General features: G+C 44.1%; 1 protein-coding gene across 1 annotated transcript in view; it reads left to right on the top strand.

Annotated features, from left to right (window-relative positions):
- LOC309561275 (uncharacterized protein) overlaps positions 1-16,994 on the top strand; it is a 209,080-nt gene that overhangs the window by 82,593 nt on the left and 109,493 nt on the right. Inside the window, exon 5 of the mRNA XM_082265090.1 lies at positions 10,154-10,327. Coding sequence (XP_082121216.1) covers positions 10,154-10,327 — 174 coding nt within the window. The remainder of the gene's footprint in view (positions 1-10,153; positions 10,328-16,994) is intronic.

Genomic DNA, 16,994 nt, shown 5'->3' with positions numbered 1-16,994 from the left:
AGACGGAGAGAACCGAGGCTCCCCCCAGCCGCATCGCTGGATTGTGGGACAGGTGAGTGTGTGTTTATTTTGTAGCTGCTGATTTTTAATAGACACAATAGCCAGTGGAACTCCGCTTTAATAACTGACAGAGCTAGGGACGGGGTCGAGAGGGGCCCTGTCAGATGGGCTGTAGGGGGCCCCATGATTTCTAACAGCGGCCTTGTTCACATTCCTATTGGGAGATCTCTTTTCTTAAGTTACCGAAAGACAGAGGAAGCCAGAAAGTCAATCCATTAACATCCAGCTAACAATAACTGCAGTATAACCTTTGACTGAACTCTTCATGGTATCAGAAATAAACACATGCAATTCACTGACTTCATTTTAGGAAAAAGGTGCATTGTCTCTTGCAAGAAAAGTTTAAAGCAGAGTTAGAATGTGACTATTCCAAAAATGAGCGAAGTGAAGGACAAGGTACTAGTATTGCTTGGAGACTCCCAACATCTGATCCTATTCCCTAGCTCAATGGTTCATGCCTCTTTCTGCACTTTGCCACTGTGTGGTGAATGTCATGTTGCTAGAGAGGCAAGCTGTGGAGAAAGGTTTGCTTAGCTATCTTAACCTGTCTCTGTTGACTCATTGATGACCCCAAGGTGGGACTGGGTAGGATATATCTTAGGGGACCTTACTTATCAGTTAATTTACAGGGGGATAACTCAAGTTTAAAGTCAACCTGAACTCTTTATTAGATTTTCAATAGTAGAAGCAGTACACTTTAAGATTTGCAGTGCATTAGCAGTACACTTTTCAATATGTGCCTAGACACTTTTGTGCCTTGAACTTCATAGCTGTTAATCCATAGTGTGAGATCATCTAAGACACTGCTGCCTCTGACTACTAGTCTCATGAGGTTTGGAGTAAAATTTGGTGAAGTCACTACTGTGCTGCTCACTGTTATCCTTGCTGGAGAGGAAGCTGCACCTAAAGACCTGCAGTGCAAGGATCCCCCAGCATCTGTTTAATCCATTCTGTGGATCTGTGCTTTCTGCACCTGCTGCTACTTCTTGATCAGTGCCACTGCTGATGCCCAGACCACCAGTCATAAGTGAAAAAATAGGGAAAGGTAAGTTACTAATTGGGAAAGAATAAGCTGCAAGGAGCCTTAAACGGACACATTTCTAACAGTGTATGTGTTTTTTGTTCAGGAAAGTCCATTCACTCCAAAGTTGAATGTTAAAGGCAAATTCAATTTTTAAGTACTCTCGAATGACATTCATTAAATTATTGAATGTACTAAGAATTTTTCATACACATTTTCAGCCCCTGGCGTTTAATGTGTCTTTGATACTCCAACAGTGATATCTCGCTGCCATGACTTCTGTATGCCTGAAAGACTTCAATGTTCCTGCCCACATTTGCACATTCAAACCCATTTTTTGTGTTTATGAAATAAATAAAAAATCCAGCAAGAAGATTTCAGAACCCCTAATAATAAGGTATGCAGACCTCATCAAAAGAGTCCCTAAGATATAGAAGTGGCTCTTAGGGGGTTTTACTCTCCAGAGTTTACCAAAACAATCATTTCGGACCCAACTACCAATAAGGCTAGCTCAGGTATCCCTTAGAATTCTGCCAATCTTTCCCCGGGACTTCCGGTACGGCGGAGCATGCGCCTGCCCGTACCGGAAGTCCCGGGGAAAGATTCCGAAGCAGCGGGAGAAGTGGGATCCGAGGCAAGTCGCGGAGGGACCGAGATCTATGGTGTAGGCTTGGAGTGTGTAGACTTCTTCTCGGAGTTCTGTGAATGCACAGAGGTCCCTGCAGCCGCTGGATCATTTAATGCTTCTGGAGAGGACAGACCCTTGAGAGCCTTCAAGGCTGGTTTGAAGGGAGAGAAGCAGATTACTAACACCAGGGATGTTACAGAGCGTATTTAAGATATCGTTCTGGTAAGAGGCTATTTTGGTTCTTGCACCTGCGGTGAAGAGCACGGTTATTTGGGTGTGGTCGCATGGAGAGTACAGCTTGATTATTATGTTTTGCACTTATCTACCGTACGCCGGGTAAGGAGGAAATTCACCAGGTGGAGGGATCTCATCACTATCATTTGATAACACAATTTGAATTTCACACCTGTTTACACGTTATCATAACAGTGATTCTGTGCCATGTGATCCCTCTGAACAATCACAGCATCACCGAATGTATACAAAGACTACCGTTAGCAGCCATGTCTCCCTTCCTGGTTGGTGATCGGGGAGCCCTCATACACTGATAGTCCTTGGCCCCCTGACCACCAGTCATGACAAGTGCAATGCAGTATCAGAGATAATATTAAAGTCCAGTCCTCCAATGTCATTCGCCCCTGCAAGTATATATCTGCACCATCTGAACTCTTAACTGAGCTGTGTGTTAAATTGCACAGAAAGGTAAAGGCTTGTTTCTCAGATGACCCCATTCAAAAAAACCACTGTGCTAAATATGAGCTTGGGGACACTAAGAGTATGTTGCCCAAGAGGTTTTTGGGTGATTGGAGTATAATCTGAACCAGTGGTTCTCAACAGTTGGGTAGTGGTCCACTGGCTGGCCATGGCCTCCCTCCTCCTGGTCCAGCTAGCTGCAGATCATACACCCTACCACAGTTCTTCCCAGACCCTATTGTGCCACCCAACCTTTCACAGAAGCTCTCAGTGCCTCTCAACTGCTCACAGCGCCCCGAGGCCCTCTAAGAGTCTTTAGTCCCCACAGTGCCCCCTAGCTTGCTGCAGAGCCTCCAGCCCTCATAGAACCGCAACAGCATCCTGAAGTTCCCTTCTGCCCCCCTTCCTCCCAGTGCCCTCCAGTCTCGCACATTGCCCCTAAAAAGTCTACTAGAGGAACCTCCAAGCCCCATTTAGTTTCCTCCAGCTCCCTCCAGAAACCTAATTCCCTACAGGGCCACAAAGAATATAAATTTTCTATTCCCATACTTTTATTCTGTGAATTTAAACTTTTGGAAAGAGTGTAAGGTTTTGGAAGAGTTTACCGGGCTCTAACCTCAATAAGGATGAGGACCACTGGTCTAAGTCATATATGTTTTTGTGTGGGATGGTGTCCCCAATCTAATTAAACCATTTTGGACAGATGGTCCTTCATGCATGATAATGGCATTACACTGTTGTTACCTCACATTTACAGACAAATCATTGTATACAAGAGACAGAGCTAAGTAAATGTTTACTATTGCTTTAATATTGGTGTAACTTTTTTATTTATCCTAGTTCTTATCACTGCTATTTATAGTTCCCATCATAGAACGGAAGCCTTATGTACACATTGTGAAACCTCTTACCCAAAACCTTTGGCACTGGTGCCTTGCACACTTTCTAACCACATTAATATAAGTTTCTGGGAATCCATTTTTCCAGTGAATGGCTTGTCTATTTGATAGCCTTTATATAAATGGATGTTGAAGGCTTCTGCAGGCAAGTGGTCAAAATGAACCATCACTTTGGCTTTGTGCTGCTCCTGTGCTGTGGATGGAGTCTGTCTCACGCAGTGAACATAAGTGAGTATAACTATAACTAGCACAAGTGTGTCCCTTCATTGAACAGGATGGATGCAAAAAATGAACAAGTACAGAGAATGGTTGCACAGAGATGGTCTGAAACAGGGTAAACAAGGGGGTGAAGGAACAATGGTGATATGGGGTATATAGGAAGATATAGGCACAGTGCTGAGAAGTGGTGTTCAACGGGGAGTAGGCAAAATGATAACAGGGGTTGTACAAGGGAATTTAGGTGCATTGGAGAGATAGTGTACAAGGGGGTATAGGCACAGTGGTGAAATTTAGTATACAGTAGGGAGATGGGTTATCAAAGGAAATATGTAAGGGGTGAACTCACTTTGGCCGCCCTAGAGGCAGATGCAGCAACTGCAAGCCATTATTCTTTATAGAACTCCCCACCACTACACTTTCTGTATAATAACCTCTTCATGCATAAATTCCAGGGACACCGCAATATTATATAGCATTAAAGAGGCACGATGAGCATATTCCACTCTCCACCAGCACACTGCATCTCCCATTAATCCACCTGTTGTGCACATTTAATGGGACTTTTTTCCAGGCTAGGCTCAGATCAATCCAGTATGGAGACAAAGCCGTGAAGTGGAGACACTTGACACCTTAGTCCCTTATCACATCAGGGACCAACACCCGCTATAGTCACTGACTCACATCTCCAGCTGGCTGCTATTTCCTGTGTTAGACATCCAAGCACAGAAGGTTATATGTGTATTCCACTCTGGAATATTTAACTTTTTAAAGGCTTTTGCACCAATAAGTGCTCCGTATGAGCTCAAGGCTCTCAACCCAGAAGGTTCAATGGCTAGCACTCGCTGTATTCAGATTCATAGAATACACCATAGATACACTTGTTGTAAAACACTTCTTCCCATTAAGTGACACAAACAAGTTTTTCACTTGATAAAAGTAATTTTTACTTGCAGGCTTAAAATTAGATATACATTATACAATATTGTTCACATACATGTACAACTGATGGACATTCAATTGACTATGCAATTTGGGTGAGGTAGCATGACTGTGCTGCTGAATTGGCATACTGGCTGTTGTGTTTTACACAGAAAAGGTGCATAGAGACCATGACGCTCCGAGATAGAATTTACTGTGCCCATGAAAACGTGGATTCTTGTATACGGGCCCATCAGATAGAAAGAAGTAAAGATGAAGAAGAGCTACATCACATCACTAGGACCTCGCTAACTTCTGCCATATCAGAACCCCCCCCCCCCCCGAGTTATATATATATATTACAGTGCAAAAGTTTTAGGCAGGTGTGAAGAAATGCCTTAAGTGACAATGCTTTTAAAAATGTATTTTCTAGTTGTTTATTTTTGTCAATTTACAAAATGCAAACTGAGTGAAAAGAAGAAAAATCAAAATCAAATCATTATTTGGTGTCACTACCGTTTGGCTTCAAAGCAGCATCAATTCTTTCATTCAGCCAAGTGTATTGAACCCTGGAGCTTAAAGGATACAAAGGAATACTACTATTTTCCGAAATACTACCTGTACCTCGAGCCACACCAGAGAGGCAGCGGGAGATTAGGGAAGTTAACAAGTGGCTGAGGAGCTGGTGTAGTAAGGAGGGTTTCGGGTTCCTGGAGAACTGGGCCGACTTCTCAGTCGGCCACCGGCTCTTTGGTAGGGACGGATTGCACCTAAATGGGGAGGGTGCAACCGTACTGGGTGAGAAGATGGCCACAAAGTTAGAGGGGCTTTTAAACTAGGTGATGGGGGGGGGAGGGTACAGATGTAGAATTAGCCAGTGAAAAGCAAGTTTCAGAGGGCAGAAATGGGGGCATTAGCGGTAGGGTGTTCCAAGTTGCTCCTATACCCATGGTGGGTATGGGGAAAAATCAAGAGAGCAGCCTAAAAACATCAAATGAGGATATATGTAACCGGTCAAAATTAAGAGGTTTGTATACCAATGCCAGAAGCCTGGCCAACAAGATGGGAGAGCTGGAGCTGCTGATATTTGAGGAGGACTTAGATTTTGTGGGGATAACTGAGACTTGGTTTGACAGCTCCCATGACTGGATGGCGACCATTCAGGGGTATTCCCTTTATCGCAGAGATAGAGAAGGTAAAAAAGGGGGAGGGGTATGTCTGTATATTAAGAACAGTGTACAGGTAAATATGAGGGATGATATTAATAATGGAGCTAAGGACGAGGCAGAATCCCTATGGGTAGAGCTTTAAAGGGAAGGCACGGTGGGGAAGGTAATATTGGGCGTATGCTATAGACCCCCCAACCAGAGGGAGGAGGGGGAAGCGGACCTCATTTTACAGATAGGATTGGCAGCAAGGATGGGAAATGTCATTATAATGGGGGACTTTAATTATCCTGATATAGACTGTGCAGAAGGAACCGCACACTCAGCCAAGGCTAGGCAGTTCCTAAATGTTTTGCAGGATAATTTCATGGGTCAGATGGTGAATGCACCGACAAGAAACAATGCGGCACTTGACCTACTGATTACCAACAATACAGACCTGCTCACGGATATAGAAATACGGGGCAACTTAGGAAACAGTGACCATAGGTCAATAAGTTTCAGTATTAATTACAGTTATAGGAAGCAGAGGGTTAATATAAGGACACTGAATTTCAAAAGAGCCAATTTCCCAAAACTGTGCTCGCTGCTAGAAAATATCAATTGGGATAGAACCCTGTGAACCATGAACACGGAGGAAAAATGGGAGTGCTTCAAGAGCATACTTAACAAGGGGATTGACCAGTGCATTCCAAAGGGAAATAAATTTAAAAGAGCAAAACTAAACCCTGGGTGGCTAAACTCCAACATAAAAATGCATATTAGTGCTAAAGAAAAGGACTTCAAAAAATACAAGACTGAGGGGTCATTGGCAGCATTTAAGCATAACAAAGAGTGTAATAAGAAATGTAAAAACAAAATCAGGGTGGCTAAAAAAGAACACGAGAGACATATAGTGGAGGAGAGTAAAAAGAACCCCAAGAAGTTCTTTAAGTATATAAACAGTAAGAAAGCAAGGCCAGAACACATTGGCCCCATAAAAGATGACAAAGGAAATATGGCCACTGAGGACAGAGAAAAGGCGGAAGTGTTAAATAATTTCTTCTCTTCAGTCTTCACAAAAGAATCGGGGGGCTACACTAACCCAGCTTGTAAAGCCGAACTAAACAACACACCTCAGGAAGTGCCGCCATGGCTAACAGAAGATAGACTTAAAACTAAACTAGAGAAACTTAACATAAATAACTCACCGGGTCCGGATGGCTTGCACCCGAGGGTTCTTAAAGAGCTCAGCCAGGTGATTGCCAGACCATTATTCCTTGATCTTTAAGGATAGTTTACAGACGGGTATGGTGCCAGCTGATTGGAAAAAAGCCAACGTGGTACCAATATTTAAAAAGGGGCCGAGGTGTATCCCGGGTAACTATAGGCCGGTCAGCCTAACATCTGTAGTCTGCAAGATTTTGGAGGGGATGTTAAGGGACCACATACAAGACTTTAGTAATGAAAATGGTATTATTAGTAGTAATTAGCATGGATTCATGAAAAATCGTTCTTGCCAAACCAATCTATTAACCTTCTATGATGAAGTGAGCTGCCACCTAGATAAAGGTAAGCCTGTGGATGTGGTGTATCTGGACTTTGCAAAGGCTTTTGACACCGTTCCCCACAAACGCTTACTGTACAAACTAAGGAAGGTAGGTATGGACCATAAGGTGAGTACCTGGATAGAGAACTGGCTCCAGGGGAGAGTCCAGAGGGTGATGATTAATGGGGAGTACTCGGATTGGGCGGGTGTGGAAAGTGGGGTCCCCCAGGGTTCGGTCCTGGGACCAATCCTGTTTAATTTATTCATAAATGATCTAGAGGAGGGGATATCTAGTACAATCTCAGTATTTGCGGATGATACTAAACTAAGCATGCCAATATCTTCTATGTAGGATGTGGAAACCTTACAAGCGAATCTGAACAAAATAACGGGGTGGGCAACTACATGGCAGATGAGGTTTAATGTTGAAAAATGTAAAGTAATGCACTTGGGGGCCAGGAACCAGAAAGCAAGCTACTCACTAGGGGGGAACCTCTGGGTGAGTCTAGGATGGAAAAAAGACCTAGGGGAACTGGTAGACAACAGGCTTGGCAGTGGCATGCAATGCCAAGCCGCTGCAAGCAAAGCCAACAGAATACTGGGATGTATAAAAAAGGGGATTCACTCCAGAGATTATTCTCCCACTCTACAAGACTCTGGTCTGGCCACATCTAGAGTATGCTGTCCAGTTCTGGGCACCGGTCCTCAGGAAGGATGTGCTGGAATTGGAAAGAGTCCAGAGAAGGGCAACAAAAATAATTAGGGGAATGGAGGACATCAGCTATGAGGAAAGACTACAAGCACTGAACCTATTCTCTCTGGAGAAGAGACGATTGAGGGGGGATATGGTATCAATGTACAAATACTGTATTGGCGACCCTAGCATAAGGAACAAACTATTCAGAGTAAGGGAATACAATAAGACACGTGGCCACTCACTAAAACTAGAGGAAAGGCGGTTTAACCTTAAAATGCGTAAGGGGTTCTTCACTGTAAGAGCGGTAAGGATGTGGAATTCTCTTCCACAAGCAGTCGTATCAGCAGGAAGCATTGATAGTTTCAAAAAACTATTAGATGGGCACCTTAGAGACCACAACATACAGGGGTATACAATGTACGGTTAACAGCAAACACACACGCACATCATAGGTTGAACTGGATGGACTGATGTCTTTTTTCAACCTCACTAACTATGTAACTATGAATGAGTGGGATACTCCTTTTGGCTTGAACTATTTACAATTGGGACTGCGATCCTGAAAATGCCCGTTGGCGCTTCCTTGACGCCAGCCGGCGCCAGCCAACGCTCACTGACTCTGAGAACACTCTGTATAACAGAAGAAGTGTTGAATCCCTGACTTATAGTCCAGTAGATCCAAGACTGAGAACTGTAGAACTCCTGACACTGTTTCACTGTGTAAGTCTCTGAATAATTTCCCCCGCCTGGCACAGCTTGAGGTAGTATTTTGTAGAACTCGGAATAACTATCACTGTAACTGGCACACGTAATACAATTTTAGGGCCCAGACTGCAGGTGCCCCCTTTACTCCTTAAAATCTTCAGAGTCCACTGACTATGTACCCCTTTTACAACTTCAGGGTCCTCAACCTAGGTACCGCCTTTACAGCTAGCTGACACTGGATCCCAGAACCTCTTCCGGAGTGGTCCCCTCTAACTCCAGGGGCAATCCGCAATACTCACGATCTGTGTAGGCTTTCCTTGGACTGGACCCCTTTTTCATCCCCCGGATCCCCTCAGCTCAGCTCAGCACTCTCTTGATTCCCAGGCGACACCCCGAGAAATCCGCCTTCCTCAGACAGGAGGAGAGACAGCCGCACTCTCCTTCCTGGGACTCTGCCCCTACCAAAGACACCCTGCCACGCACTTCCCCCCAAACTTATACTCACTCCCAGAATACCTTGCAGCATAATCTGCTTTCTGGGGTAGTTACAAGCTGGGATGTGTCCCCTAATTGGGCTTCCCACACTGCCCTATGAAAATCCTCTCACAGGGCTCAGTGGGGAGACTTCTCCTCTCAGCAGGCACATCTGGAAGCCCTGACACCCTAACTAGATGAATCACAGCCCTGCTGTTAGGCAGACAAGGCCCACTATAGTTTTACCTAGCACCTACCTGTAGGGTGCTACACCCTGATTCAACAAGAACTGTTTTTTTGTTGCACATTATGAACTTTGCATTTATTTTTCAGTATTAGTTTAGTCAGCACCATTGGCGCTTTACAAGAGGTCACTATATATTGACACTTGTCTAGATTTATTTTGGCACCAATCGGATAATACTTCATTTTTACATATGGGATTTCTACACATTGGGCACAATTTATATATATATATATATATATATATATATATATATATATATATATATATATATTTATTTATCGTTTATTAGTTTTTACCTATATCTGAGTACAAACTGATGGGATAATGATCACATGACGGTTACATGATATTTTTGAGCAGCAATTTTATTTATTTATATTAGTTATGCTGTATGAGATAGTGGATTGCTTGCAGCAATTATATTGTTAATCGGCTGCTCGTAGGATTTATCATTTTAACACAACAACGGTGCACCATGGAAGCAAATGTGAGGTCTGTGGGCGTTAAGGCCCTCTCACCCTGCTGCCATACACGTATATGTGTTGAGTGGTTGGCAGGAGGTTAAACAATAAATCATGGTCAATAAATAGGCTGTTGTAATCTTCAAAAATGTGTTTCTTTCCCTTCTATTTGAAATTGTTTTGTGTATTACTTGTCTATTTCTATTATATCTACTTGTCACATATCTATCTGTAGCTGAGTTATGGTCAACTAAGCCTATAGTTCTGAGCTGACATGGTTCTTCTACACTATAAAAGGTCTGATGATAATATGGAATTCCTTACATTTTTACTCTTCCTTGATATCCATTATGTTTACAGAGAATGACTTCTATATTATATATTATATACTATATTATTTTCCTTTGCTAGTTACTATGTTCTACTTTTTCCCACAGCGATCTATACTGTAGATGGGAATGCTAATGGTCAGCCCTGTGTCTTCCCATTTAAGTATAATTCCAAGTGGTATTCACACTGTACAAATGATGGATTCTTTACATGGCATCCCTGGTGCGCTACAACAGCAGATTATACTAAGGATAAGAAATGGGGATACTGTACACAACAAGGTAAGCAATAAAAGGTTAAAGAACCAGTGTGTTTTTAAACTGTGAGAGGCAACCAAAGAACCTATAGGAAACCCTAATAAATACAATGAGAATTCCAAAACTCCATAATCCCGAGCTTCATGGCAGACATGTTGAGGTAATTGTTATGATTCTGAGTTGAACCCACAGAGAAGCACTAAGATGATGGATGTTTTACTCTGTACATGAGAATACCCATTCCTGTACAGGAAATAAGATATTTAAAGCTAAACTCCAGACAAACAGCTAAATAAACAGATGAAAACATATAAGGGAACTGTTTTTCCTGCCAAGGTATTTCTATTCATCCAGTTCTGAAATTTACACAGTTCTGGCATACCTCTTATCTATGATTGGAAGGCCCCTTTCACATGGGCGCCTCCATGAAACAGGATCAACTTACTTAGCAGGGGATCTCTCTGCTGGTCCCCAATGAGCAGATGGATGACAGGTCTGTGTCCACTAAGCTATGCAGAGGGAAAACAGACACAGCCCGCTGTCCTCTATGGGACAATCAGATGGAAACGGATGGCTTGTCTGCTAGTATGCTGAGGCATCTGGCTCAAAGATCAATCAGGATAAAAGTGAAGTTTTTTGGATGGGAGAGGAATGTGATGGCTTCCCAGAGCCCCGGCAGGAAAATAAAGTTTTAGGCATCAAATTTGGTCCCGGCGATTACGGCCTAACATATTGGGAAAGCAGGCTACAAGATGCAGATGCCAAGGTTTGACCCGGTTAAAACTTACCTGATCCCAGTTTTTATGTATGTCAGCTTTGTCTATGTTTTGCCAGTGTCTCTCTATGCAAAGATCTGCAGCTGTATCTATCAGATGTTATGGGGGAACAAACTGAAGCTCAGAGGGCTGTAACCTACCTTGACAGGCAAATGGGTGGCCTAGGTATGGTCAACCCGGTGGTATTCTTTTCTCTGATGTTTTTGAAACATAATTTTGATAACATGCTGGCAGAGGAACCCCCTGGGTGGGTTGGTATTTTTCGGTCCTATTTTAGACCTTTTCCACAAAGCTGGGAGAATGGCGGGCCAGTGAAAAGTGAGAGAGTCCGACATGGTAAGTTATCGGCTTATGTTGCCCCATGTCTGAAAATGCTTTGGCAGTGGCGAATGACGGCACAAGAAATGAAGTCTCTTCCTAGGAAGGCCCTGGAGAGAAGTGTTGCTGAATCTGCCTTTAGTGAGCCACTGGCCTTGAGGGATTGCCCAGGCCCTGTTATGAGGGATGGTCTGCATTTGATTAATCTAGAGAGAATCCCTTTAAAGTTTCAGGATTTGGCCTTGCTCTTGTTCCATAGCAGACTCTATGTGAAGGGCAACTTGAAGCATTACTCTGCGGAGAGCCGTGATTGTCCAAGAGTGGAGTGTGGCGGTGTGGAGAAGACGATGGACCATTTCTTGCTTCAGTGTCTCTTCCATATAGAAGTCTATAAGCAGATGGGTGATGCTCTGGGTACCCCTTTCCTTTCCCGCTTGAGTTATGCAGAGTGGTCTTATGGGATTTTGATTTTGAGACACTTTTTCTAGTCAGCTTAGTAGTCCGTTACTTCACGTAGAATGCACGGTGTCAGGTTCCACTTGGAAAAAAGTCCTTCCTGTGGAGGTGGTGGTGCACAACATTCTAGGTGAGGTTGGGAAGATTTGGGGTCTTAAGAAGGACAGGTGGTGGCCGGGAGGCTGGATAAAGCCGTGGAGGAATGTCAGGTCCCCGTAGCTGCTGTCTGTCAGTCTATGGATTTGCGGCTTTCTTTCTGTCCTTTCACATCCTCTAGATTTTTATAAGGTCAGATTTTTGAAAAAAGGCTGCATGCATGGGATAAATGTGTAATCGTTTCTTAGCCTGAGGGTGTGTTTAGATGAAGGTTAGGGCTTTGTTGGGCATTATAATAATAATATGATTATTATTATTCTTATTATCATATATCTTAGTTTGTATATTTGGTTATGTTTATGTTTTCTGACAAAAAAGCAAGTTTGTTCTTTTTATGCTGAAGTATGCTACTTTTTGTTTGTATACATATTTATGTATTCTGTATATATGTAAATATGTTTTTATTATGCTGTATGTTTGCAATATTTTTAATAAGCAAAAATTTACACTTGCTAATTATAGTAAATCAACCCTAAGTGAGTTAGGCCCCTTTCACACATGCGGACCGTTCGTCCATTTTTCATCCATTCGTTGACGGATGGAAAACGGACATCAATGCATCTCAATGAAAAAAAATGGCTATAAATGGATTGTCATCCATTTACATCTGTTTGTTTACATCTACTTCCATCAACATCTGTTTTTTGGAATGGATTAAAGCCATATTTTTCTCCCAAGAGAAACAGAACGTTCCCCAGAGAGACAGAACGGCAGACCGCAGTTCTGTCACAGATGAACACAGGGATTTTTTGTTCCTGCTATTTAGGAACACAGGTCTCTGTGTTCATCTAGAAAGTCCATCCCCCACACAGTTAGAAAATATCCCCTAGGGACACACTTAACCCTTTGACCCCCCCCCCCCGGTGTTAACCCCTTCCCTGCCAGTGTCATTAGTACAGTAACAGTGCATATTTTTAGCACTGATTACTGTAGTAATGTCACTGGTCCCCCCAAAAGTGTCATAAGTGTCAGGTGTCCGATCTGTCTGCTGCAATGTCGCAGTCATGCTAAAAGCCGCTATTACTAGTAAAAAAACTTTAAAAAATGCCATAAATCTATCCCTTAGTTTGCAGAAGTGATAACTTTTGCACAAACCAGTCAATATACACTTATTGGAATTTTTTTTACCAAAAATATGTAGCAGAATACATATTGGTCTAAAATGATGAAAAAAAAAATTTTTTTTTGTTTAATGGCTGTGTTTTATAGCAGAAAGTAAAAAATATTAAAATTTTTTTATTTTTTCAGAATTGTCACTCTTTTTTTGTTTTATAGCTCAAACAATAAAAACTGCAGAGGTGATCAAATACCACCAAAACAAAGCTTTATTTGTGGGACATCAATTTTATTTGGGTACAGTGTTGCAATTGTCAGTTAAAGTAACGCAGTTCCGTATCGCAAAATATGGCCTGGTCATTAGGGGGTAAAACCTTCCGGTCCAGAAGTGGTTAAGGAATAGGTATATACTTGCCAGCACTAGATCCTATGAAATATCCCAGAACATAAACACGTCTATATCTTCGAATAATAGTGAAAAATGAAACAATAGCTGCGCACAGATCAAATTAGCCAAAACATCATAACATATGTATTAATAAATAATATAGTGCATATGCAATCCAACAAATATCATATAGTGAATCGTGGTAAGTAAAGAAGTCCAATGTAACTGTGAGCAACTCAACAGAAAATATAGTAAACAGTCCACAACCACTTCAAAGTCCAACAAAAATCCAAAAGAATAGTGATAATTGGATGATCCAGTGAGATTCCAGTGCCTACTGAATGAGGAAACACCCAGAAGACCCGCCACCTCTGTGCTCCACTCCCCTCAGCCAAGCATCTCACCCCCACTTATTGCCCTCCACTCTCGTGGGTCGGGCTAGCAGCGCTAGAATATTCCACCACGGCAATCAGGATGAAGGTAACCATTGATCCCTGGTTATTGGGCAACCTCTTTTCCGCAGAAGAGCCCCTCTAGTGCAGTAACGTAAGGACACTATTCAAAATAAAATCCACTAAATTGCACGTACATGTGAGATACTTGTAAAGCGCATCAATCAAGAAAAACAATAGATAAGCGGGGATTGGGGTGCTCACTCCGGTCCTGACGCCGCGGCGTTGTAATGCTGGAACCCGAGGGACACCTCCGCTCACCCGACCCTTATTTTAAGTTGCTGCACATTAATATTTATTTGTTCCACTTTGTCACGAGGTTGGAGCAGGATCAGTTTTTTAAGCGCAAGAGCCTGCTACATTTTTTACGTCTATATCTTCACATTTAATGGTATTCTCAAATTTTCTGCCACCTCAAATTTGCTTGTATCGCTATTAACTATTTAACTATTAAAAGTGTTAAAGTACAACATTTCATCAAACCTTTAAAGTATTGCATCTGTTATTTTCAAAGGCTAGCTTAAGGAAGTAGTGGTGAAAAAACATTTGTGGGTTTAAACAATAATTTTTTGCATAGTAAAATGTGTGGCTGTAGTATTGTTTTGATACATTTCCTTTTGCATTTTTGTGATCTCTGTAGCCAGCAGTAGGCTCTAGTCAGCCTAACTGTCCCTCTGTAGGAGTGTGTCTCTAGGCCTAGAGTGTGTATTTTCCATGGCACATGTTGTTTGAACGTGTCCCATCAGAATGTGCTCTCGGTGTTTGAAAGCTTGGAAAGTTTAGAGGGAGAAGACACATGCTGAGGGTGCTTAGTGCTATTCATTATCTGGGACAATTTGATTTTTTTCTTTTGTCTTACCACTCTATCAGTCACTCTCTACATCTGCATTTCTAGGGTAAATGTAGGCTTGCTCCCTCTAGAACTTATGCTCCTTTGCTCAGCACCCAGCACCTTATGGGATTCCTCCCTGTAGGGCAGGGGTCGGCAAGGTGTCCGCTCACGGACACCGGTGTCCGTGACTGGGCCTTGCCGGGTCCGCCACGCTGCCCCGCTATCCCATCCATCAATGACTAAAAGCAATTCATCAGCGAGTGCTTGCTCGCAGTCGCCGGCCCGGCCGCCCGCTGCTCCGCAGTGTCCCGCCTCCCACTGGCCAGCGCCGCCCAGAAGTGCAAAGAAGGCACGCCTGCCTGGTCTGCGCGGGCTGCGGCTGGCCAGTAGATGATTGTGCTGCTGGCTGGGGGAGGGAGTGTGGGATTGGCGTGGCAGCGGGGGAGTCTAGGACTGGTCTAAACTGTCTGGAGGAGGGACTACTCACTAGTGGCACTGTGGCTGGCCAGGGCCTGTGATGAGAGTCCGCACGCAGCACGCTCACACAGCAGTGAGTGAATGAAAGAGGAGCCGAGGAGAGTGCTGCACAGCAGGACATTTTGAAGACTCAAGGAGCACCAGAGCAGAGCCAGAGAGACTGTCTGAGGGGAGACACAACAAGGGCACAAGGTACAAGTTTTAAAGATTAAAGTAAATTGAAGTCTATGGGGGAGGGGGGCCAGTAGGCCACCTCAGGAAGGGATGGGACCTGCCCTGGCCTCTTTTAAGGGTTCTTTGAGGGGGGGGATCTCTCGACCCTGGCCCACCACCCTGGCCCTGGTCCTCCACTCTGGCCCACCACCATGGCCCTCCATCCTGGCCCACCACCCTGGCCCTTCACCCTGGCCCACCACCCTGGCCCTCCACCCTGGCCCACCACCCTGGCCCTGGTCCTCCACCCTGGCCCACCACCATGGCCCTCCACCCTGGCACTTCACCCTGGCCCTGGCCCACCACCCTGGCCCTCCACCCTTGCCCACCTCCCTGGCCCTGGTCCTCCACCCTGGCCCACCACCCTGGCCCTCCACCCTGGCCCACCCTGGGGGGGACTGACTGTCACTGGGGGGGGGGGTCTATGGGTTGGGACCAATTATCAGGCCAGGGGTCCCCCCCATAGATCTCCCCTAGAGCAGGCCAGGACCACCAGGGTCCCCATATAGATCCCCTTAGAGCAGGCCAGGCCTGCTCCAAGGGGGATCTATTGGTAGGTGACCCTGGCCTGCTCTAAGGAGGAATGGGATTTATGGGGGGACCTGCCTGTGCTAAAGGGGGGATCTACAGGGGGCCTGCACTTAAGGGGAATCTATGGGGGACCTTCCCTGGCCTCCTCTAGAGGGTGATCTATGGGGGACCCTGGCCTGTTCTAAAGGGGGTTATTTTTATTTTTAAGAAATTTGAAAATATTTGAAACCATTTATAACAATATACCACAGGCAGTAAATGTTATTTTAAACTTATTTGTAATTGTAGAACTAGGCCAGAATGTTTGTTTGTTTTTTGATGGTTTTAATTTTAAATGTACCTTGGTGTCCTTCACTAAGATCTGTACTTTGGAAAATGTCCGCCGCGGCCTTGGTCCGTGCCTATCCCTGCTGTAGGGTAGATCCTTGCTTCCTTCCCAGGCTAGGCCCAAGGCCTAAGAGATTTCTAAGATAGCATCTTCACAAGGCCTTATGAGGATGTCATCCTACCTAGAAGTTATGTGTTCACTAAGCCCTGGAACAAACCATGGTGGGATATAGGCATTTCCCCTTCAAGGAAAAACTCATGAAGGTGTTATATGCTGAAGAAAAGAGCCTAAGGTCTGGGAAAACAAGACCTAGCTGTCCCCACATATGCAGATGATGTGAGTGGCTGGATGAGTGGGAAGTTATACGCTTAAACTTTCCCATGTTTGCTAGAGGTGGGCCGAACACCACCCTGTTCTGCCCCCCCCCCACCCCAAAGTACCTTGTCCCCATGGTAAGGGGGACAAGGGCCCCATCCCCACAACCCTGGGCTGTGGTTGTGGGGGTCTGCAGGCAAGGGGCTTATCAGAATCTGGAACAAGTCTTTAACAAGTGGGCCCTCAGATCCCGCCCCCCCATGTGAATGAGTATGGGGTACATAGAACCCCTACCCATTCACCATAAAAGAGTCGAACCAAAATAAAAACACAGAGAACATTTTTGACAACGCCTTTATTAAAAAATTTAAAAAAGTGTCCCCTGATGGCAAT

The sequence above is a fragment of the Pelophylax lessonae genome (assembly GCF_965119305.1).
Source record: "Pelophylax lessonae genome assembly, chromosome: 8".
In the NCBI taxonomy this organism is placed as follows: domain Eukaryota; kingdom Metazoa; phylum Chordata; class Amphibia; order Anura; family Ranidae; genus Pelophylax; species Pelophylax lessonae.
This window is presented reverse-complemented; position numbering and strand designations above follow the sequence as displayed.